This window comes from Ochotona princeps, chromosome 5, assembly GCF_030435755.1.
Source record: "Ochotona princeps isolate mOchPri1 chromosome 5, mOchPri1.hap1, whole genome shotgun sequence".
NCBI lineage: Eukaryota > Metazoa > Chordata > Mammalia > Lagomorpha > Ochotonidae > Ochotona > Ochotona princeps.
The window spans coordinates 106,948,176-106,971,496 of NC_080836.1; the positions used below are offsets into that span (position 1 = coordinate 106,948,176).

Sequence of the window (23,321 nt, forward strand, 5' to 3'; positions counted from 1 at the left end):
ACCCCAAAGCGGCTGCGACTGGATGGCTGCTCTGTGCACGCCCAGGGACTCGAAGCTGCCCCGCAGTGGGCGCGGTGACCCTGGGTCTGAAGCTGCACAGCCTCCTGGGCATTCTTGGCGGGTCCTGGTGGGGCGTGTGCCCTGGGCCACAGTCCGGAGCCAGTGTTGGCTATGGTCTTGGGAGGGGGCTAGGGCCATGAAGGGGCCTCTGGACCAGGAAAGGACGTGCAGCAGCTGGCTCCCCGCACCACAGACACTGCGCCGTGGTGCAGGATGGGCTGCAGTGCCTCACGCCTGGGCCAGGGTGCTCAGGGAAGCAGGGCCTCACGCAGGGCCCAGCAGCCCTTTCAGCAGGGGGCTGTTTGGGTACCCCGAGGCTGAGGTCCTCTTCACAGCACCCTGGCCCCAGTGCTGGCCCAGGCAGCAAAGCCGCAGAACAGACCATGTGGCCAGCAGCTCCCAAAAGCGTACTTCTGATAGGAGACAGCTCACCATCTGAAAGCTGCCCTGGGGCCGGCATGCAGCATAGTAGGTTAAGCCACCGCCTGTGGGCCCACATGAACAGTGTTGGCATGAGTCCTGGATGTTCCGCTTCTAATCCGGCTCCCTAACAATGGGCCTGGGAAGGCAGCAGAGGATGGCTCCCTGCTCACATGGGAGACCAGGATGGAGCTCCAGGCTCCTGGCTTCAGCCTGGCCCAGCCCTCACTATCAGAGAGTGAAGCAGCAGATGGAAGATGTTGAACTGTGCCTTTTATAGAAGCCCAGCTGTAAGGTTCTTCATTGGGATGTCCTCACTCACCTGGCTCACTCGACCGCGGACACAACCGCCAGTGTGAGGGGAAGATGGCCAGCCTTCCCACACCCCTGAACTTGTGCAAGAAGCTCTGCTCCTCCTTCTGGGTGTGCGCAGCCAGCACCTCCTTGGTGAGGCCGCAGGGCAGGTCCAGGGACTCGGGTCCGCCCATGGCATCTTCCACTGGCTCTGTAACAAAGACCCAGGCCTGGGTCCACACGTGTCCCCTGCAGGTCTACACACACCATTCTTGTGAATGTAGAGGAGGATGCCAGGCCGCGCTCAGCATCTTTGCCCTGTGTGTTGAACCTAGGGCTACCGGGTGTCCGGGAGCTGGGCGAGCCCGGAGCCCCACCTGCAGCTGTGGTGCTCCCAGGCTGCCCTTAGCTTCCAGAACAAAACAGACTGCAGTGCCTGTGACTTTCTGGGTCCCCGACCAGTGACGGTGGGGGAGGCACTGGCTGAAAAGGGACGGAGGGACACTCCCCTTCATCTCCCACTTCCTGGTGAAGAACACCTTCAGTCACCCCTCCCGGGAGCAGGCAAACAGCCAGGCCCAGCCTTCGAAAGCCCTGCTGCAGCCTAGGCCACCTCCCCTACACTTGTGCTTTTCGGCCTGAGCAGGTAGCCGCCACCAGGTGGCGCCAGAGGACAACAAGGAGGGCCAGACGGGCATGACCTGTGGGCCCTGGCTGGCAGCACCCCACCCCTACAATTTACACACCTGGACTTCTTGCACCCCTCTTACCTTACGGGGCTATGGTAGAGTTCTTCTGCACTTAGATAAAGAAACGTTGAAGACAGCAGTCAAACTTGGCTTTTATGCTGAGAATCGAATTGCTCTTAATTCACCAAGTAACCTGGGCTCACCTAGCTCCGGCTGAGGCTTTTTGTCGCCCACGTGGACGATGGTGCTGCTGTAGCTGCACTGGCTGGTAAGGGAGACCACGCTCTCCGCCTTGCTGGGCAGCGTCAGCGAGCTCAAGTGGGCACTGACCTCCACATGGCTGCTGACCTTGGCAGGTACTGCAGCCTCTTTGCAAGAGAAAATGGAGCGAACATGGAGCATGTCAGAGTTACCCTGGTCACGCGGCCCCATGACAGCCACTCTGCCAGGCTGTGCGCGAACCACAGCGACCCCACCCAACACACTTCTCTGGGCAGGTTCCAGGGAGGGGCTTCTCCACGGCACAGCTCTGAATGTTGCCTGGGCAGTGCCAGCACCAGCTGCCTTGCCGTGGGTTAGGGCAGAGACCATGCCAGCACCACCCAAGGCCAATCCCTGGTACTCCCTCAGCTGTTAGGTTCCCTACGATGGGTGCCAGCGAGGACTCTAGCAGCAGGTACCCACAGGTAGCTGGTCCTCTCACAGTCCAGAATCAAGTGACCTCCATCCAGATGGTCTGAGAAGCCACCTACTCCCTTACACTTGTGCCCGGAGGTCGCCAAGACCCATGCGGGGTGCGACATGCCTAGCACACGGCAGGAGCCAGTCCCTGCTACCCCGTGGCAGCTCTGGGCAATCAAGATACCTTCAAGAGGCAGCCCAGGGCTGCTGGCGCTCTTCCGCGAGGGGATGTTTGCTGGGAATTCGCACTTCCTCTTCAGAGTGGCAGCCTCAGTACAGCTCTCTAAGTACCTGTGTGGAGGGAGCGTCAGTGACCTCAGGCAGCCTGCGGGGCGCGAACAGGGCGCTTGCCAGGCAGGGTGCTAGTGGGGCAGCAGCCAAGGGAAGATGGACACACAGACCTGATGACACTGTCCAGGCAGCTCATCTGCTGGTACGAGCAGGAGGGCAGTGGCTTGCAGGCCAGCTCCTCGAGGAAGTCAGCCTTGGAAGAGCTGTCCCCAGAGCTGTCCTTCTTGGTGGCAGGGGCAGCTTTCATTTGAGCCAGGCGACTCCTCTGCAGGTCTGGAAGGAGGACGAATCTACCCTCCTTTCTGTCCTCCTCCCCAAGGGTTCTCAGCTTTCTTGGGGCACATGGGGCTGATGACAACCAGCAGGACACAGTCTAAGGGCTGGCCTGGCCTGGCCCTACATGTCACCACACTCAGTGGAGCCCCAGCACATCCCACAGGCCAAGAATCCTGGTGATGTGTGGCCAAGGGAAAACCGAGGGCAGGCCAGTGTGTGCTCTGGGTCCCCATCCTCTTTGTAGCAAGAGGAGAAACTGGAGCACAGCAGTGAGAGCCCTAGCTCAGAGCACTGGGCACGCATGTGTGTGCAGGCCTGTGTACGTGAATGTGCCTGTATAGCTGTGTGTGCGTGGGTACGTGTGTACGTGAATGTGTGTATATGAATGTGTACAGTGGTATATACAAGGGTGTGCATATGTGTCTCTGTGTCCATGTTTGTGTATAGCTGTTATACACGGTATGTGTACATATGTACATGGATGTGCGTATATAGCTGTGCATATACACGTATGTGTGCACGTGTACACATGTACATGGATGTGCATGCGTAGCTGTGTACACAGGTATGTGTACATATGTGCATGGATGTGCGTGTGCATGTGTGTATACACGGGTATGTGTACATGTGTGCATGGATGTGCGTGTGCATGTGTGTATACACAGGTATGTGTACATGTGTGCATGGATGTGCGTGTATAGCTGTGTATACACGGGTATGTGTGTATGTGTATGCATGTACATGGATGTACTTGTGTAGTTGTGTGTACACAGGTATGTGTATATGTGTGCATGGACGTGTGTGTGCAGGTGTGTATACATGGGTACACATACATATGAACATGGATGTGAGTGCATAGCTGTGTATACACGTGTATGTGTACATGTGTGCATGGATGTGCGTGTGTAGCAGTGTATACACGTGTATGTGTGCATGTGTGCATAGATGTGCATGCATAGTGGTGTATAAACGTGTATGTGTATACATGTGTGCATGGATGTGCATGTGTGGCTGTGTATACACGTGTATGTGTACATGTGTGCATGGATGTGCGTGTGTGGCTGTGTATACACGCGTATGTATACACGTGTACATGGATGTGCGTGTGTGGCTGTGTATACACGTGTATGTGTACATATGTGCATGGATGTGCATGTGTGGCTGTGTATACACGTGCATGTGTACATGTGTGCATGGATGTGCGTGTGTAGTTGTGTATACACGGGTACGTGTGCATGCCTATGTGTATGTCAGTGTGTGTGCATTCACACAACAGAAATGGCGCTAGGCAGGGGACTGTGCAGCCCAGACATGACGGTGTGATGAGGGAGGGCCAAGCTGGGGGTAAGCAAGGTCCGAGCCAGCACTGCCCACTGCATGGTGCATATCCATGCAGTCTCTATGCAGTGCACAGAGATTAGCCTCTGGGCTGAGGCGGGGTCCTGGGGACAAACCCAGGATGCACAGGTGGCCAGCGTGTGGCAGGGCAGGGAGGCTGGGGGTCAACACGTGCTGAGGGGAGGCCCTGCTGCCAGAAGCTGCAGGCCGTGACCCACAGCTCAGACGCCTGTCCTGTCCCTGGTCCGCCCAGCTACACCGTGCCACACTCGCACCTCAGAAACCCGATGCTCCTTACCTGGAACAGACTCGTGAGAATGAGGACTTCTGGTTTTGGTCTTGTCACTTTTAGGGACATCCTTGAAGAACAAAACAAACACAAGGTTCACTCCTCAGCCTGTCCCCTCAGCGAGACAGAGCGCTGACATGGCCTCAGACCACCCACCTCGGCACCCCGGGGAGCAGGAAAGAGCAGGTCTGCAGACCACCCCTCCCTGTCCCCAGAACCTGGATGTCACCTGCGTCAGCTCCCATAGGTGCAAAATGCCCCCACACGAGTACATTCACAGACAGCATGCAACGCTGGGGCTCACTGGCAGGGGCGGCTCTGGACCCGCATTCTGCCCCCCCGGACTTGTCTTGGGGAGAGGGGACATACAGATCTCCTGTGGCCAGAGTCTTCGTGGCCATTGCTGTCGCTGGAGGAGGTGTGGCTCAGGGGCTGCTCTTGCGACCCGTTGCTGCCCAGGCTCCCGTACCCACTGGAGCCACTGTGCGGAACTGGCTGTGGAGACAGCAAGCAGAGCTGTGGCTACGGAGAGTTGGTGTCACGCCCAGAGGCTCATGCTGGCTCCCCAACAGAGTGTAGCATGGCAGACTGACTGCCCTAGGAGAGGACAGCGTGGGGCCTAAGGTCTGGGGGCTCCACAGATGGACCCCTGGCTGATGGGCAGGCCTTGTCCTTAACACAGCATCACTCAGCAACAGGCCCTTGGTGACTTGAGTCAGAGCTAATGCCGCCCTGGCTGCGTGCCACAGCGATGGACAGTCACAGAGATGGACGCCCCGCCGGGAGCAGACTGCACTCTCTCAGGTCCCAGGTCCCAAGGACAGGCACCGAAGAAGTTCAGGCAGGCAAGGAGGGGCCAAGTCCTGATGAGGGGATTGCTCTGAGTTGTGGTTCAGATGCAGAAGCCAGGGGCAAGGTGGGGGCAGCCGAGGTGTCAGGGACTGTCCAGGCCAGCATTGGGGGGTGATGGGATGAATGGTGATGGTCAGGTGCAGGAGGACAGGTGTGCCACCTGCAGCAACAGCCGATGGATCTCTTCCGTGAGCTCCTGAATCCCAGGGTGTGGCGCCTTCTCCTCGGCACAGGTGTGGGCTGCAAACACATCCTCATTCGAGGGACCCCTGTGTGGTTACAAGGCACTTGTTAAAGGTCCTGCGGGAGACCTCTCTGATGGCAGTGGGTAACCGCATGTCAGGACTTCCCCCTCCTCCTGTCAGCCCTCCAGGCTGCCTCCTGACTGCTCCCAATGCCTGACCAGGCCCCCCTCCCCAAGCTGGAGGCAGGTCACCCTCCCCTGTCCACCGGCCCGCAGGCCCTGGGAGCACTTACACCCTGACTTTGTGCCGCCCAATGATGAAGGAGATCCTCCTGCTCCAAGGGTTGATGAAGCTGGACCAGCTCGAGTCCAGCGTGATGTATTCACCATTCCGGGCCCGGAACCGGATGGGGGAAGAGTCGAAGGGCTGCCCACCAGCCTGCACAACTGAGAAGGGCAGCCGTTGGGATGCAGTGGGCATGCAGACATGCCCAGGCACACTCAGAAAACCGGGTCTGCTCTGAAAGGCGGGGCTGCGCTGCACACCCAACCCCACGAAGGGCACGGTTTGTGGGGTACCTGGGTCTGCAAGGGCTGGGCTGGGTGGGGCACATATCACATCATGCAACTCCCCTGGACATGGTTATTGGGACACCCAGGACAGAATCATAGACTGAGAGACATGTGGCACCCCCAGTCGGCCACCCCCAGGCAGGCTGGGCTGGGCAGGGAGCACCCACCGCCTTATGAGGATAGGGCCCAGACAGCATGCACTCTGTCCCCACGTGAGGACGGGGTGGGGACGTACTCTTCTTATGAATGGTGAGCATCAGGGGCCGGTCACTGGGGTGCAGCTGCAGCAGCACCGGGGTCTCGAGCAGGTCCTGAGGCAAGTAACCCAGGAGGGGCACAGCCCTGCAAGGGGGAGATGCATGTTAGCCCATGCAGCCATCTCTCTGGCATCTCATTGCTGGCAAGGGAGCAGACGCCTGCGTCCCAGGGCTCACGGCACAGGCACAGAGCTGACACGGGGCCTGTGGGGCGCCAGCTGTCCTGCACGCGGAGATGCCAGCAGCCTGGAGCCCGGGGCATGGAGGGGGCTCTGTCCACCACGGCCACGTGCTCAGCAAGAACCACAGCAGTGCAGTCCCTTTCCTTAAGACGTCTTCCTTGCTCCCATCAGGGCCGGGCCGGTGTGGACGCCCGCCTCCTGCCCGGCTCCTGGCCTCTCTGCGTCTCACTGCTTTGCCCGTGGTGTCCAGGCTGCCTTCTCGAGGCTCCTCCGGATGTCACCGCCATGGCTGCACCTTTGCCCTGCACCTGTTCTGCTCTGGTCACCAGTGTCCCCTGGTCCATATTTTCTCAGCTTCCTCCCACTGAGGCCTCATGGGGCTCCCCACTCCCCAATTCTCCTGTCTGAGGCACACTCTCCAGGCCTTAGGCTCGCTCTGCACGGACAGTACATGGTGCTGCTGGTGCTGTCCCTGGCTGTGGCTGGGCTGGGGTGGGCAGGATGGGGAGGAGCAGCAGCCCTGGACCTTGCTAAAGAAGCTGTGGCGAGCACACATCTCATCAACCTCCACGCTCGTGCCACCTCCACTTGGGGGCGCTACACAGTTCTTAGACTTCCGCAAAAGCAGACTCTCCTGGGTGGCTTTACATACAGAGCTCCCAAGCCCCACTCTCCACTGTCCATGTTCCACAGGAGAGGGCAGAACCCAGGAACCCGCATCCTGCAACTCTGTCCTGAGCCTCTGCCCCAGAGGGACAGCAGAGCACACCTGAGCAGCATGGACACCGAGTCCCCGGGAGACTGTGTGGCCTTACAGCAGGGCTGGGGTAATTGGTGGAGGACCTGACCTTCACAGTGTCTAGGCGACAACCTGGTCCATTCTCAGGAAGCCCCGCCCATGGGTGCTCCCTGCCCAGCTCCCACGATGTTCTCCGAGGACTCAACCTCCCCCTCTACACCCTTCTGTATCTGCAGGAACTGGGGGAAGGCACTTCTGGGGCAGATCCCACTCAGAACCTGTGGGGACATGCATCTGCTAGTGCACTGTGAGCAGAGCTCCTGTGGCAACCCTGCCAATGGCATCCCCAGCATCTATGCCAACCCTGGCCCCTGGCACACCCCTGCTGTGCCCTAACTCCCTAGAAGGAGTTCAAACAGAACAGCGAGCCCAGCACACAGATCACATCTGGGGAAACGTCCAAGTATGTCCTGTGATCACCTCTGCCTACACAGAGGTAACTGTCTCAGCAATCATCTCCTAAGGAAAACCAACAATGGACTTTGGCTATGGCCAAGGAGTTTTAACGTCACAGTGCAAAAGCCTGGTGGGCTTACTTAGCTACGTGACAGCCACGCTGATGATGAAGGCCACACAGCTTTGGAGGGAATCGGGGAATGCAGACTGCCTCGCAGGACCCAGGAGCAGTGAGGCTGCCGCAAGCAGGAACCTGTATGTAGCAGTCCTACAGGCCACTCACCTCTCGTCCACATCCTGGAACAAACAATTCGGTGTGTGAGTGGTTGTAAAAATTCTCTTTTCAGGAGGAATTCGAGGCGCTGAAAGAATAGAATCGGGTACACATTTCCAGTTAGGAGGAATGCCCAAGTAGTCATAACCACTGGGAGGCTTCCCCGACAGCTAACACTTGGAGCCCACCCTGGGTGGCTGCCACCAGCCCCTGACTACAGGACCACATGCAGGCTTCTCTCAGCAAAATCAAGCCTAAAGGCCATCTCCATGCTGTTTAGCATGAGACGAGAATAGTTTTCTACAAACCGGTTTTAGGAGCCAACATTCTCGGCAGAGGCTCAGGCCATTGCCTGTGACCACGGCACCCTACGTGGGCACTGGTGTGAGTCCTGGCTGTTCTGCTTATGACCCAGCTCCCTGTCAACAGCCCGGGAAGGTAGCAGAGAATGAATGGCCCACGTGGGAACCAGGAGGAAGTTTGCAGTTTCTGGCTTCAGCCTGGCCTTAGCCTTGGCCGTTGTGATCACTTGGGGGGTGAAACAGCAGGTGGAAGATCTCTCTCTCTCCTCTATAAATGTCAACAACAAAATTCTCAGAAGAAATCATTGTTTTGGAGAACTTTTGTCGCTGAGACAGGCAAAGGTAACAGAGAAATTTAGATGAAGGAAGTCACACATCCACAGATTTATTTAATTAAATCATGGAGCACACACTCAGATTCCACAAGCTTTCACTCCTAATGAGATTCTGACAAGACAGGGGAATCGCCTGTTGAATTTTAAGTGCCCTCGCACAACCCTCAGGGAGGGAACATTCCACATTAGAGAATGAACTACATATTGAAAACAATTGCTGTACTATTTTAAGAAGTGCTTTTTAAGGTCAAGTGTTCAAATCTTCTTTAATTTTATTTGAAAGGCAGACAGAGCTGTTCTACTGCTGGTTCACTTCCCGAATGCCAGGCTGGAGCCGGAAGCAAAGACTCACTCAGGGACCCAGCAACCTGAGCCATCGCCTGCCACCTCCAGGGGACCCTAGCGCAGGATACAGGTGTGATCCTACAAAATGTGAACCCTGAAAAAGCTACATGGTTTAAAAACCCAATGCACATGGCCCAGAGGGGTACCCCATGGACTAGGAGGCAGTGGCAGCCCCCGCTCCCAGCGAGTGTGGACAGCGTGGAATTACGGGACCTCACAGGACCCAGGAGCAGTGAGGCTGCCATGCAGGAGGTGCCCTGCTGGGGTCCCTGGGTGGATGGGGTGCTGTGGCAGCATTTGTGCAGAGGCAGGAGCTCAGGCTCCTGGAGGAGCAGTGATGGGAAGGAGAGTAAACCAGGTTGGGGGGTTGGCTGGCGGGTGTACAACACTGAGGGACCTTTTGGGGTTCTGGTGCAGGCCAGGCGGCCACCACCCTCACCCACAGAGGGGCCAGGAGGCTGCAGCACAGTCAGACAACGCCCTGGAGGGAGCAGGGGAGATGCCCTGCCTGGCATGGGCCCGGTACCTTCGTAGCCAGAGTGGACCCTCTCCGCCAGCAGCAGGCAGCTGAGCTGACTCTCCGCACCAGGCTGCTCTTGCACCTTGGCCAGGTAGGGCGTCATGCGGAAGGCGTGGTAGCGGATCTCATTTTCGTGGTTCTTCCCGACACTGTGGGGTCACGGCAGAAGCAGTCCTCCTTTGCTGCACCCAGCCAGGCTTGGCTGTCAGCCACGCTATTCCTCACGCTGTGGGGCCCACGGCCTGCCCAGTGGGGCCCAGCCAGGCTTGGCTGTTCCTCACGCCGTTCCTCACACTGTTCCTCACGCTGTGGGGCCCACGGCCTGCCCAGCAGGGCCCAGCCTGCCCACCTCTGGGCAGTTCGTATTTTGCTCCGGGCACAGCTGGTGGGACGAGATGCCTCTCCCGTGGGGGTCCTGGGCCTCTGCTCCTGAGGGACTCGTGGCCTGGCCCTGTACACGCAGACAGATTCCCTGCTCCAGTCAGGAAAGCTGTGGGACTCAGCCTGGAAGAAGGGACCTGAAAACCCAGGAACCCTGCCTGGGTGCCATCCTGAGTCACTGCCACGGGTGCCTCCTCTCAGCACCCTGGGCAACTCATGACCGTACAGGCACCCGCATGCCAGTCTGCCCTAAGGGCCTGAGACAAGTGGAGTTGGGTCCCTCCCACGACTGGGGCATGGTGACATCTCAGAGCCTGTGTCTGCTGCCCTGTTCCCACCTGAGGGCGGGCTTACCTGACCCGGCAGAAGAAAGACTTCACTGCGGTGCACTCCTGAGTGAAGGCATCTAGGAGAGAAAGGCCGGGGTCAAGGTCAGCCTCCAGGCCAGCACCCTCAGCTTGCACAGACCGGCGGGGGGACAGAGACAGTGGCCCTGGGCACAAGGAAGGCCATGGCTCAGAGCCTGTCATTCCTTTGCACGCATTCTCTCGGCCAGGAGCGTGACGCTACCAGCTGCATGCTGGAAGATGACCAGCCACCGGGTATAGACCAACACGTGAAGCTGCGGACTTGGGAATACTCAGTCATTCCAAATGCCACACCAATCCACGGGTGAGACACCAAGCCACTCAGAGCATCCAGTGTCTCCTAAAAACTTGAGGTCTACTTGCCAGCCCTCGGGAAGGAGGGCCCAAGTGTTCGAAGAAATGTTTCTAGAAGAAAATCTTCATTTAAAAAAAATAGTTATTTTATTGGAAAGGCAAATTTACAGAGATAAGGAGAGACAGAAAGGTCTTCCATCTACTGGCTCACTCCCCAAGTGGCTGCAATGGCCAGAGCTTAGCTGATCTGAAGTCAGGAGCCAGGAGCTTCTTCCAGGTCCCCCATGCAGGTGGCAGGGTGTGGGAGATCACCCCTGGATCTCTGCTTGGCCTATGTGGGAGGTCATGAGGACATGGCACACTGTGTCCCCAGGGGAACACCCTGGCAGTGGTCTTGGCTCACCGAGACCTCAACCTGACCTCATTACTGATTATACAGGCAAGAGCGGTGGGCTGCACCCGTTTCTCTTCTCTGTCCTTGGACAAGCTGTGCGGCGACTTCCCTGACAAGCAACTCCAAGAAGTCAATTGTGATCCACAGTGTACCTGCCAGGCACACGTGGTGAATGTGACCTGAGAATTACCTGCCGGCCGTGTTTTATGTGACCTGTGACTTGACTGAAGGGTTCAGAGAGATAGACTTGCCCTCTAGCCAATGATAGTGTCACTACTGGGTGGGAGGACTGTCAGGAGACACCCTTCTGCCTTTCCCCTTAGTCTATATAAGCTTCTGCTTGCTTTACAATAAACAGACATGCTCAAGCAGTCTGTCTCTGGTGGTCTGTGCTGCTGAGAAATGCCATCACCTCACCCTTTTGGTGGTTTCAAGCGCCTGCTGGCCAGGAAACTCCCGAGACAGAGTCCCAAAGCTTTGGGCCATCCTTTACTGCTTTCCCAGGACACAGCAGAGAGCTGGATCAGAAGTGGAGCCCATATGGGCTCCTGGCACTTGCAAGGTGAGGATTTAGCCACTGAGCCGCTGTGCTCGGCCCTAGAAGAAAAGCCTACAGCCAGACCTCTCACAGAAGGCTTCTTCTACTCCGAAGAAATGAGCAACAGTGGAGAGTGACCGGAAACAGCCTGGGAACGCCTCCAGTGACCACTCACTCTCTTCATTCAGATGTTCACTTGGCACTGAAAGGGGGAGATGAGACAGTTCTCGGCTTGGAACTTCTGCAGCAAGCAAGGCTCTACTTCCCCGGTGATCCTACAGCACGCTGTGCGCCCGAGCAGCCCAGGTGGGGATAAAGGCAGGTCCTTCCTCACGTCTGCTACCGACTGGATGGGAACAGGGTGCAGGGCCTACTGCAAGAGCCTGACCCAGGCTGGACAGGATGAGGGCTGGGGAGCTTGGCAAGGCAGCCCACCATGGTGTCAAGTCGAGATCCTGAGGCCAAGCCATGTGGTGACTCCCAGGCCTGTCCGTGTCCTGGATTTCTCCCCTGGCTCCTCGCAGCCTCTTCAGTTCCATGTCAGCTCTGAGCAGCCAGGGCCCAGGAAGGGCCTCACAGGGAATTTTTACTGGCTGCCTGGGCCCAACACACACACGTTAACGTCAAGAGCCTTGAGGCCAGATGAGCAGGAGGGTGGAGGGGCTGTCTGGGACTGAGATGGGCAGGCTGAACACCCCTCAGTGTGGAGGTGTCTCAGTCCATGTTCTGAGCTATGACAAAGTCCCAGAGACCGCATGAGCAGCAGAGAACAGACGATGGAAATTCAAGGGTGCGGGAAAGCTTGGAGGGAGCCAGGGTGGTGGCAGGGAGAGAAGCAGAGGGCGAGGGGCTACAAGGAAGATAGAGAACAAAGAGGCAGTCCCTGAAATATTCTGGGAAAAGCGCTGAGCCCATGAACTGACCCAACCACCTTCGTGCATGGCCACCCTGGCAAGCAAATGCGAGCATGTTCAGTGGGGCAGGAGCCACGTCCAGGCCTCATACTCCTCCCTGGTCCAGGCTGCTTGCCCCTTTCACTGTGCCAACGGCAAGCTCCCTTCTGCTCATCCTCAAAGTTGGGCCTGGTGCCAGCACCACTGGAAAGTGCATAGTCCAGCAGCAGGTCTACAAAACCAAGTATCCTTCCAGGAAGCAGGAAGGAGTGACAAGCCTCGAACAACTGTGAAACCCAACCACATCCAGTCTCCTCTTTCTACCATTTGCTGGTTCACACCCCAAATGGCCAGTGCTCTTGTTGGGCCACGATGAAGCCAGAAGCCAGGAGCTTCACTGAGGTTTCCCGCATGGGGCAAGAGCCCAAGTACTTAGACCATTCTCTGCTGGTCTCCAAGGTGAGAGCGCTGAATCCTAACCACTAGACCACCAGGGAGGTGCTTGCTGGTTTCCAAAGTGCATTAGCAGAGAACCAGATTGGACCCAGCATCACAGAGCCAGGTGGTAGGTCTGGCTAGAGCAGGACCGCCCACTGCCCACTCCACCTCCCAAGCACTGTGGGGCTGGGCTGGGCTGAGTCTCCCAGGTGCTCAGCAGTGGACTTGCACACACATGCCTGCAGCTTCCCAAGGTATGACACATTCTGCCGCATGCTGTACTGCTTTGGGTACCTGGGCAGGGGTCTTACCCCCAGGGCCCTGTGGGCATTCATGGGGACTCCAAGCAGTCCATCTCTGTGGTAGGCTTCCTTGGACATTGAGGACATCAAAGTGGGTGAAGCCACGCCTCCAAACTGCTTGCCTCCTGCCTGCCTTGCCAGCAGCATTTGCATTGCACAGCCCCTGCCAAGGCTGTGACCTCACACAGAGGGGGACAGCACCTGGGACACAGTGGGCAGCAGGTCAGGGCACTGTGGGCAGCAGAGCTGGGCCGTGGGCAGCAGGTCAGGGCACTGTGGGCAGCAGAGCTGTACCATGGGCAGCAGCTCGGAGCACTGTGGGCAGCAGAGCTGGACCGTGGGCAGCTCGGAGCACTGTGGGCAGCAGAGCTGGACCGTGGGCAGAAGCTCGGGCACTGTGGGCAGCAGAGCTGGACCGTGGGCAGAAGCTCGGGCACTGTGGGCAGCAGAGCTGGACCGTGGGCAGCAGCTCGGGCACTGTGGGCAGCAGAGCTGGACCGTGGGCAGAAGCTTGGGTACTGTGGGCAGCAGAGATGGACCGTGGGCAGCAGCTCGGGGCACCAGAGCAGCAGTCCTCGTCCCTGGGCTCTAAGATAGACACTGCGCTGGCAGGACACCAGAGGTTTCAGAAATGCCTCCCCTACCCTGACGAACAGCCCCCTGCTCTCTGCCAGCTGTGCTCCTCCCAGCTCTCACGGCCAGGCCACAAACCTCCCAATGTTCCTGCTCAACTTCCCCTCTTAGCTGGAAGCTTCATGTCAACACAACACATTCTGCCCTCACCTCGCTGTGTATCAAACCACCGTGGGCCACAGGGCGTCCAAGCACCCTTCCCTGCAGGAATCTTGTATGTCACTTACCCCTAAACCCTAGGGCTTGCACAGGGACCCACCAGCCCTTGTCCCAGCTCCAAATCAGACGCCCCACATCTCCTCTTGAGGCGCCACTGGCACGTCCCTCTGGTCCCCACCTGACCAGGCATGACTACACACATGGTCTTGGAGAAGCTTCCATCATCACTTATCCGTTTCCTTGTATTTCCTTATCTTAAAAAAATATTTATTTATGTATTTGAAAGGGAGAGTGACAGAGACAAAGGAATAAAGAGATCTTCCAAGCGCTGGTTCACTCCCTTAACATCAGCAACAGCCAGGAGTGGGAATGGGCCAGGCCAGCGCTGGGAACTGGGAACTCCATCTGGCTCTTCTACCTCCAGGTGCATGAGCGGGAGCTGGACCAGAAGGGGAGCAGCTAGGACTCATGCCACTGCTCTCGGATAGAAGAGGCGGGTACCCACGAAGCAGCTTCACCTGCAGGGCCAGAACGCAGGCCCCTGGGGGCACGTGCTGAGCCCCCTAGAATTGCCCTTTACGCTCAGGTCTCTCCTTCACAGCTGCTCTGGCCGCTGCCCCTTGTCCAATGCCAAAGCTGCCCCCACAGTTCCAGGCATATGCCCATTTATTGGTGCCCTCTTTGGTCCCGTCCCATCCTGTAACGAGGTTCCCGTGGCTGAGTGACTTAGAAGAACAAGGTTCAAGGCCTGGGCAGCCTGACACATGCCAGGGGGCCCTGCCGGGCTCCTCTGGCTGCTCCAGCACACAGCGGGAAGCAGTGGGCCATGCATGTGCACGAGTGAGGCAGCTGACGCGGGCACCTGCTCTCCGGGCACTCATCCAGCCTCATGAGGGAAGGCCTCATTTCTCCAGGAAGGGCATTCATCTCACTCAGCACTGACTTCACCCCCCCCACCGCCCGAAGGCTGGCTTCCCAACCCCCCTTCATCTCGCTCAGCACTCACTCCCCCCCTCCATCCGAAGGCTGGCCTCCCAACCCCCCATTCATCTTGCTCAGCACTCACTTCTTCCCCCCTCCATCCGAAGGCTGGCCTCCCAACCCCCCACAATAGCAAATTCCAAGCTGAGTGGAGGGGGAGGTGCACAGCTTGTGGGGTGGTGGGCACAGGGAGAGGTCTGGGGCAGCCACACCGTACACTGGCTCCTGGGACTGTGGTGCGCTGGCCTAGCAGAGAGGCTGGACCGCAGGACACAGGAGGTAGGGCAGCCTGGGTAGTGAGTGATGTAAGCCCAGAGCACCCCACTCCACTGCCTCTGGCTAAGGCCCAGGGTTCTGGGGACACCAGCCTGGCAAGGGCTGTCTCTGTTCACTGTGGCTGCGGGCTGAAGGGCTGCTCACCTGAGGGAGCTGTGCACCTCACTCCCACTCCTGCCCATCCCCCGCCAAGACACCAACCTGACAGCCACAGGTCGTATTTCCAGGCACCCAATGTTTCCAGAAATCTTTCCCACTTTGAAGCTAACAGTCTTCCCTTCTCTAAGGAGACGGACACCTGTTTCCCTAGTACCTCTGGCATGGGAAGGGCTGCCCAGTGTCCCTCCCACCCGCCACAGCCCCGGTTCACCCAGCAGAAGCACCTGCAACCCCCTTCTGTGGAGTAGGCCTGGCTGCAGGGACCTCACCTCCAAGGCTGCATGTACTCCACGCCGGGAGCTTGTAAGGGGTGGTGGAGCTGTGGAACACGCTGACATCGTGCGGGGCCAGGAACTCCACAAACTTGGCATCGTGAAAGGTGTCCCTCTTACAGTGGAATAGAGATGCCACCTGGCTGGAGATGTACAGGACCTTCCCAGTGACCAGGGACACAGCCACAGTGAACATGTCCTAGGGAAAAAGAGCATGGCCAATGGAGGAAGGCGGCACCTGGGCCGTGCCCAGCACGATGCCACTCTCCCTGCTCCATCAAACACAGCATCAGACAACCTGCAGGGCTCCACAGCCACATCAGGCTGCCTCTGCCAGGCGCCCCCAGCCCAACACAGGCTCGCTCCCTTCAGGCTTGGGCCAGGGCCTCCCTGGGCAGAGCTGCAGGAGACAGCAGGGAAGCACTGGGGCTCCTTGTGTGGCACGGTCGGTACTCTGGCATGTCGGGAGGGCCTCAGCTTTAGCGGGTACTCAGTCTCTGAATCTGATCTCAGCTCCTTCCTCACAGTCATGGCCCTACAGTCACCAAGTGTGTCTCCTCCCCAAGCCCAACCCCCGCTCAGTCTCAGCTGGGTTTGCAGTCAGCTGGGACGATAACCCCACACTCCCAGTGGAGGCAGAAGTGGGCCACAGCCACACACCTTGGACCCTGACGCCCCTTTTGTGACACTTCATTCTTGCAGCCCTGCGCTTTGCCCGCATGGACAATGAGTCTCTTCCAAAGCAACTCACCCCATTCTTCCCGATGAACTCAGAGGTGATGCTCTCCACCTCGGCCATGCTGTAGGAAGCCACGTCCAGCCCGCACGGCTGGCTCCCGCTGGACATCAGGAGCTGGTAGTACTCCTCGCTGGCTGTGGAGAAAGGGGCTTACCCTCAGCAGGAAGAGCCCAGGGGGACCTCGCAGGCCGGGGCTCAATTCTCCAACAGAGTCTTTCTGGGATCCAGATGCTCAGCAGGTGAGGGCAAAGCTGACAGACAGGAGCCATCTCTCCTGACAGAAAGCCTCTGATGGCGAAGTGTCCTCAGACGACAGACATGCTCCTCCAACAGCCCACAGCTCTCCAGAGCCCTCTGTGCACAGGTCCTGGCCTTGGAGTGCCCCCCAGACAGCTCTACACGGGACCACGGTGGCAGGCCCCACACCTGAGCCTTGTGCCGCCCCACCTGCTGCCTCTATTAGGAGGGAGTGCACCCGGGAAGCACAAGGCAGAGAGCCAAAGGGCAGGCCATGCCAGCTGCCTACCCATTCGTCCCTGGTGCAGCCTCTGGGGCTCTGGGCTGCCCACACTGGGCCCTGCACACCAGGAAGCAGACCCTCAAAGACACAAGAAGTGCCGGCCTGCCTGCCAGGCCATGCCGGGGAGGCCCTCGGGCCACAGCTGCACCTTCCCGGATTCTGACTTCCTGTCTGCCCCCTCATCAAGACACAACTGCTGTGATGCCTCAAGTTGGCAGCTTCCAGATGCCACAGCCAGGCAACAGAGAGCAGAGTGGCCTGGTAACTCCTTCCAGCCACACAGGCATGCAGCCCCAAGCTGGCCCTCTATGCAGGGGCCCTGTGTTCCTATGTGGTTTCCTCATGCCTGACTGCTCCAGCAGTCCTAACTGCCACCGATGGACAAGTGGCTCAGGGAGAAACATGCAGAGAAATGGGCTGCAAAGGACACCCACTGGGGGCACAGCAGGGTACCCCGGGGACAGGGATGAAGGACTGCTCCCTGCAACACAAGTCTTTCCATCACCCAACAACATGGAGATGTTTTGACCCAGTGTCTGCACGGCCCCTCTCATGCACTCGCCTTTATCTCAGCCTTTTATCTACTTCCATTCCGGCTTTCTGTGCAGGATCAAGCAGGCCCCAGCACACGTGTGTGAGGAACGCAGGAACAAGGGCACTAGTCCAAAGAGGGAGTGTTCACACAGCTGCCAACAGTTGGGAGCGCACTGACTCTGCTACCAGGCACCCCTTCTGTTCCAACAAGATGCCCAAGGATCATGCCCAACTGAGGAGTTGATGTCCGGGGGCCATGAGCTATAGGAAGCAAGCACCAGGTGTGGGAGTGCTGTGGGCTGTAGGAAGGATGGGGCAGGTGCATGGGGCCGTGGGCTGTAGGGAGGATGGGGCAGGTCCATGGGGGCCGTGGGCTGTAGGAAGGATGGGGCAGGTCCATGGGGACCGTGGGCTGTAGGGAGGATGGGGCAGGTTCATGGGGACGTGGGCTGTAGGGAGGATGGGGCAGGTTCATGGGGGCTGTAGGGAGGATGGGGCAGGTGCACGGGGCCATGGGCTGTAGGGAGGATGGGGCAGGTGCACAGGGGCTATAGGGAGGATGGGGCAGGTGCACGGGGCCATGGGCTGTAGGGAGGATGGGGCAGGTGCACGGGGCCATGGGCTGTAGGGAGGATGGGGCAGGTACACAGGGGCCATGGGCTATAGGGAGGATGGGGCAGGTGCACGGGGCCATGGGCTGTAGGGAGGATGGGGCAGGTGCACAGGGGCTGTAGGGAGGATGGGGCAGGACCATGGGGACCGTGGGCTGTAGGGAGGATGGCGCAGGTGCACAGGGGCCATGGGCTGTAGGGAGGATGGGGCAGGTCCATGGGGACCGTGGGCTATAGGGAGGATGGGGCAGGTGCACGGGGCCATGGGCTGTAGGGAGGATGGGGCAGGTACACAGGGGCCATGGCCTGTAGGGAGGATGGGGCAGGTGCAGAGGGGCCATGGGCTGTAGGGAGGATGGGGCAGGTCCATGGGGACCGTGGGCTGTAGGGAGGATGGGGCAGGACCATGGGGACCGTGGGCTATAGGGAGGATGGTGCAGGTGCACAGGGGCCATGGGCTGTAGGGAGGATGGGGCAGGTCCATGGGGACCGTGGGCTGTAGGGAGGATGGGGCAGGTGCACAGGGGCTGTAGAGAGGATGGGGCAGGACCATGGGGACCGTGGGCTGTAGGGAGGATGGCGCAGGTGCACAGGGGCCATGGCCTGTAGGGAGGATGGTGCAGGTGCAGAGGGGCCATGGGCTGTAGGGAGGATGCACAGGGCACTGTGAGGTGCTCAGGAAAGCAGCAGGCTCCACCTGTCGTGTAGACAGAGACCCCTGCAGGGACCCGAGATCTGCAGGCATGGGCTCCGCCTGGAGGCAGAGCAGCAGCAGGAGGGTGATACAGGCTCAGGAGGGATTTACACAACTTGTGCTCTGTGGGCTGGGGCAGCAGCTGAGCTGGGTGGTGTGGTGGCACCTGGGGCCGGCGGTGCATGCCTACCGACTGCTTTGCGTGGTACGGGCTCCTGCACGTGCCCCTCACGTGAAGCATTGGTCCGGCTCACCACTGACCAGCAGCAACAGCTCCTCCCTACACTGCCACCAAGCACACAGCCAACGGGACGCAGCGTCTAAGCTCCCAGCTGTGCATGTGATGGGGTGGCACTTCCTGCCTGGCTAAAGCGACCACGGGTCAGGACAGTGTGAGCAGGGCCGTGTGAGGCTCCACGGGGGCTTGGTCCCTGGTGGTGTGGGCTGAGGAGTGCCCCTCATTGTGTCTGCACGCTGACAGGGCTGGCACAGTGCTGTGTTTTTTCCCAACTCCTGCCCGAGCCCAGAACTCCTGAACAGGCTCTGGCCCGAGCCCACCAGCTTTATGGCAGGTCTGTGCTGTAGACACCCCGTCCCCCTCGTTGTCTACCTTGAGAGACTTCAAGCCCCCGTGGCCTTGTCAGACTGTGGCATCTCCTCCTACTGACTGAGGAATGAGTGAGCTGCAGTTTGGGGGCGCGGGGTAAAGTGTGCTGCTGGGGTCTGCACAGCTGCGCGGGGGCCGCACCTTTCACCTGCTTCACGCTCCGAAGGGCATACTTCAGGGTGGCCAGGGTGCTGGCCCTGCCCTTGGCCTTCCTGTCCGTGGGCAAGTGGACCTTGAGCTCCTTCAGCGTTCTGATCAGCTCCTGGTATGTGTCTGCTTTGGCAGACTGCTCACTACTGTGGAATGCAAGACAGAGAGAGACATCAAACGCTGCTCCCCCATGTCCCCTCCTGAGGAGACGTGCCAGGCAGTGCGTCTGGGGGGCTCTCAGCGGGTCTATAGCAGCCTCAGCCTTTGCAGGCAGGAGCTCCCTCACCAGCTACAGCAGCCAACACAGGCTGCAGGCCCTGCCAGGTGACTCTGCAGTCACTGTGCAGCACAGAGGGTTAAGCCGCCACCTGCAGTGTCAGCATCCCACGCAGGCATCAGTTCAAGTCCCAGCTGCTCCACTTCTGATCCAGCTCCCTGCTAATGCACCTGGGAGGACAGGGGAAGGTGGCCCTGTCATCTTGGTGGGAGACCTGGATGGAGCTGTAGGCTCCTGGTGTTGGCTTAGTCTAGTCCAGCTGCAGTGGGCATCTGGGGCGTGAACCAGCACATGCACAATCTCTCCCTCTCTTTCTCCGTAACTATACATTTCAAATAAATAAGTATTTTTCCAATAAGTAGTTTGTTTTTAAAACTACACCCACGAAGAGCTTCTGGTCTACCCACCTGGTGGAAAAACTGCGTCATCAATAAAAGGACTGGAGGCATAGACGACCCCAGGACAGCAGCTCCCTGGGACACACAGGTGGACCATGGGTTCAGGGGAGAGCTAGGGGCTTTCTGAGAAGGGTCTTCAAGCATAAGGACATGTCTGGGGGGAAGACAGGGTAGCTGGCACTTGCTGATGGTGCAGGTGACAGGGAGCGCTCAGGACTCAGAGCTGAAACGGAAGTGGTATAGCGGCCACGAACTACTACGATGGGCAAAAAATGTTCCAGACGAGTATGTCCAAGACTCAGGCAAGGTGTCGAGCTGGGAGGAGCCCCAGGAGCCACCTACAGGGACACTCAGCTGGACACCCACGGACACAGTGTGCAGGCTACAGGGACACTTGGATGGACGCCCATGGACACAGTGTGCAGGCTAATGGGCTTGCACAGAGATTCAAAAGTCATGTCACTCTGAGAAAGCAAACCCACAAGTGCAGGTCTCCCTACACGTGGAAGGCTCGGGGAGGGGGGCCTTACCTGCAGCCGCTGCTGTAGGGGTTGTGCTCAGACTCTGCCATCGCGAGGCTGAAGGCAGTGGGACTGTGACAAGAAGCAGAGAAGGCACAGCTCAGGCGACCAGAGCTCCATCCTGCACTGTCTGCACCAGGCAGGGAGCACAGGAACACAAAAAAATAGTTTCCTGAGAGCCAAGTATTGGGAAATGCAGACCCGCAATAAAGGAGAGAGTCCATCTCTCTCAGCCACCACGGCGGGGGCAGAAGCTGCTGGCTGGGCTGCCTGATGCCACCCCCTGCAAGGACCTCACTGCTTTGCTACGCATCTGTCTGTGGGTGATCAGAGATGCAATCAATGAACATTACCAGGGAAGACTCGAGTAAATTTTAGTTACTCTGAGTTAAAGAACCCAAAAGTTTAGAAAACCTTGGTTGGGATGATCCAAAGACTGTGTAAGCAGTTGAGCTACCATGGAAATGACACACAGGAAGCCCACAGCCAGCCTTGGCGTGGCCAGAGCTGAACTTACCCTTGACAGGTGTCCGGCTCTTGCAGCAGCGTGCCCAGCTCCTTGCCGCTGCCACGCGAGCCCTGCCCCACGGAGCAGTTCTCGTGGGCTGCGTTTCCACTGCAGCCGCTGCTCATGTCCTTGTCTTCCTGGAGAGAGGCCTGGGCAGGCTGGGGCTCCAGGGGCTCCAGGGCTCCAGGTGGGGGTGACCAGGGCTGGGACGGAATTCCATGGAGCCATACATGTTGGGCTCCCGAATCAACCTGGGAAATGGGAGCAAAGCTGTCCAGCACTGAAACAAGCACACACAGGCCCCAGAGCCACCAGGAAGAACAGTGCAGTTACCCAACAGAGCAGGGCCGCTGGGACTGGTCACGCAGAGGACACGGGCCTGTCCCTGCTGACCCAGCTGCCCGTGACAGCATAACAGGAGACCAGAGAACGAGGTGGCCTCAGCCTGAGAGAGGGCACCCCAGAGTATGAATGGCACTCCCCAAGCATGGGGAGCTTTGGGAGGAATACTGAGGCCCCCAGAACAGTGGCAGGATGTAGGGTACTTCCATAGCTCCCTGGGCAGGGGGGTCAGGTCTTGGGTATCAAAGCACAGCGACAGCCACAGGGACCCATGAGGCCTGGGTCCAGCGGCTGGGGGCTCATGCATTAGAAGGTGTGCACAATGCAATGGCACAGTGGCAAGGCAGCGTTAGCGCGGCCGGAAAATGGTTGGCAACCATTGAGGTACCCTGGGGACCAGGTCCCCAAGATTGCCCTTGTACAAATTAGCTGGGAGCTTGAATTTTAATGCTTTGGGGACAGGCTGACAAAGGAAAGGTCTCCACAGTTGACCCTGGAAGGCACAGTGGGAAAGCTGGGCTGGGCATGGGACATGGGCCCATCAAGAGGCCCGGGGATTGCTATATGCCACTGGGCCAAATAAGGAGGATCTGGGCAATGTTCCCAGCAAGGTTCCAGCCAAAAGCAGGTGTGGCTGTGGGGACTGCAGTGGCTGGCAAGAGGGGTGAGTGATGGAGGGACCCAAGCCCCCAGAATATAGCCTCCGGTCGTCCCTCCTGCCCTGCAATCTGCCCACCCCCTGGAGGCCATGACCTGCTGTCTTTGGCTAGGTCCCCAGAAGACAGAAGGGGCTCTGTGGCTTCTGCATGCTCCATGCAGACTGGGGCTGGCAGGGGTGGGGCTGGGATGGCTGGGAGGGTGGGGCTGGGATGGCTGGCACCAGCCACAGGCAGGACAGCCTTGTACAGTTTGTGCCAGCAGGTGTGCTGGACTCCAGCCCAGCCCTCACAGGAAGGGCCCCAATTCCACACCTCGGTCATGCGATGCACTGACGGGCTGGTGCGGCACTGTTCCTCTTATGTGGGGGAGGTGGCTCAGTCTCCCTCCCCACCCTCAAGACAGCACGCGGGGAGAAAAACATTTCTCGCCCCTTCCCCCTCCAGTCCCCATGAAATGGCTGAGGACTGTAGTACCGACAAGGGAGGGTTCATGCCACGTGTCCACAGCTATGGAAAGCCCAAAGGGGCCCCACAGTTCCTGGCAGCATACAGCACTACCTGTGGTTGTAATGTGTATGTAAGGGAAGCTGAGGGCAGTACCAGCGCCTAATTGCTCCCGAGGATGCCAGTCAATGTGGTAGATCCTTGCCACCCTTGTGACAGAGGGACGCAGCTGGAGCCAAGGACAAAGCAGGGCAGAAGGGACACGTGGAAGGACCAACCCTGGAATTCAACCCTGGTATCCTCCTGGACACAGCTCCCCACATGAATGACCCCAAGGCCCCGCCCTCCAGGGCCAGGCGTGCAGGCCGCGCCAGCAGCAGAGACTAGACCGTAACTGCTGGTGCCAGACACGCAGCATTTCATTTGTCTCACCCTGGGCGCCTAGGCGGGTGCCCAGGAGGAAGCCACACTATCGGTGGGCAACAGTGGGACTGGCAAGACCTTCTCTTGGTCACAAGCAAGGGACCTCCTGGTACGGGGAAAGCAGCCCACTGCAGGCAGCACTGTGACGAACAAACTGCAGGGAAGACAAGTGCGAGGTGACAAGCAGGGAGGGAGACGAAGCCACACAGGCTGACATGAGACCGTCACATCAGGTCAGACCAGCAGTGACAACACTTGAAATTAGTCATGGGGTCGGACAGGATACATGGTGATTCCGGGGAGGGGACAAGGTGGGGACAGCTATAGGTTTTCAGGGCCAATAACTCGTCCTGAAACCAACACCTGGTCGGCAGGGACCCGGGAAGACACAGGGAGGAAACCTCCCTTAGCAGGAGACAGGCTTGACTCTGCCACTCAGGACAGAGCTC

The 23,321-nt window shown here is 58.7% G+C and overlaps 1 protein-coding gene across 2 annotated transcripts in view; it reads right to left on the reverse strand.

Moving 5' to 3' along the window:
• The window catches only part of PER2 (period circadian regulator 2), a 35,469-nt gene that overhangs the window by 5,988 nt on the left and 6,160 nt on the right, over positions 1-23,321 (reverse strand). The window contains exons 2-18 of one of the 2 annotated variants that reach the window (XM_058665197.1): positions 21,014-21,255; positions 20,506-20,568; positions 19,292-19,446; positions 16,197-16,318; positions 15,443-15,644; positions 10,093-10,144; positions 9,364-9,506; positions 7,865-7,943; positions 6,183-6,289; positions 5,668-5,821; positions 5,351-5,459; positions 4,708-4,833; positions 4,348-4,408; positions 2,546-2,708; positions 2,329-2,435; positions 1,667-1,831; positions 803-985 (exon numbers count right to left, since the gene is read on the reverse strand). In XM_058665197.1, the coding sequence (XP_058521180.1) occupies positions 803-985; positions 1,667-1,831; positions 2,329-2,435; positions 2,546-2,708; positions 4,348-4,408; positions 4,708-4,833; positions 5,351-5,459; positions 5,668-5,821; positions 6,183-6,289; positions 7,865-7,943; positions 9,364-9,506; positions 10,093-10,144; positions 15,443-15,644; positions 16,197-16,318; positions 19,292-19,446; positions 20,506-20,568; positions 21,014-21,129 (2,107 nt within the window). In that variant the 5' untranslated portion in view covers positions 21,130-21,255. The remainder of the gene's footprint in view (positions 1-802; positions 986-1,666; positions 1,832-2,328; positions 2,436-2,545; positions 2,709-4,347; positions 4,409-4,707; positions 4,834-5,350; positions 5,460-5,667; positions 5,822-6,182; positions 6,290-7,864; positions 7,944-9,363; positions 9,507-10,092; positions 10,145-15,442; positions 15,645-16,196; positions 16,319-19,291; positions 19,447-20,505; positions 20,569-21,013; positions 21,256-23,321) is intronic. The other variant, XM_058665198.1, reaches the window with a different exon arrangement.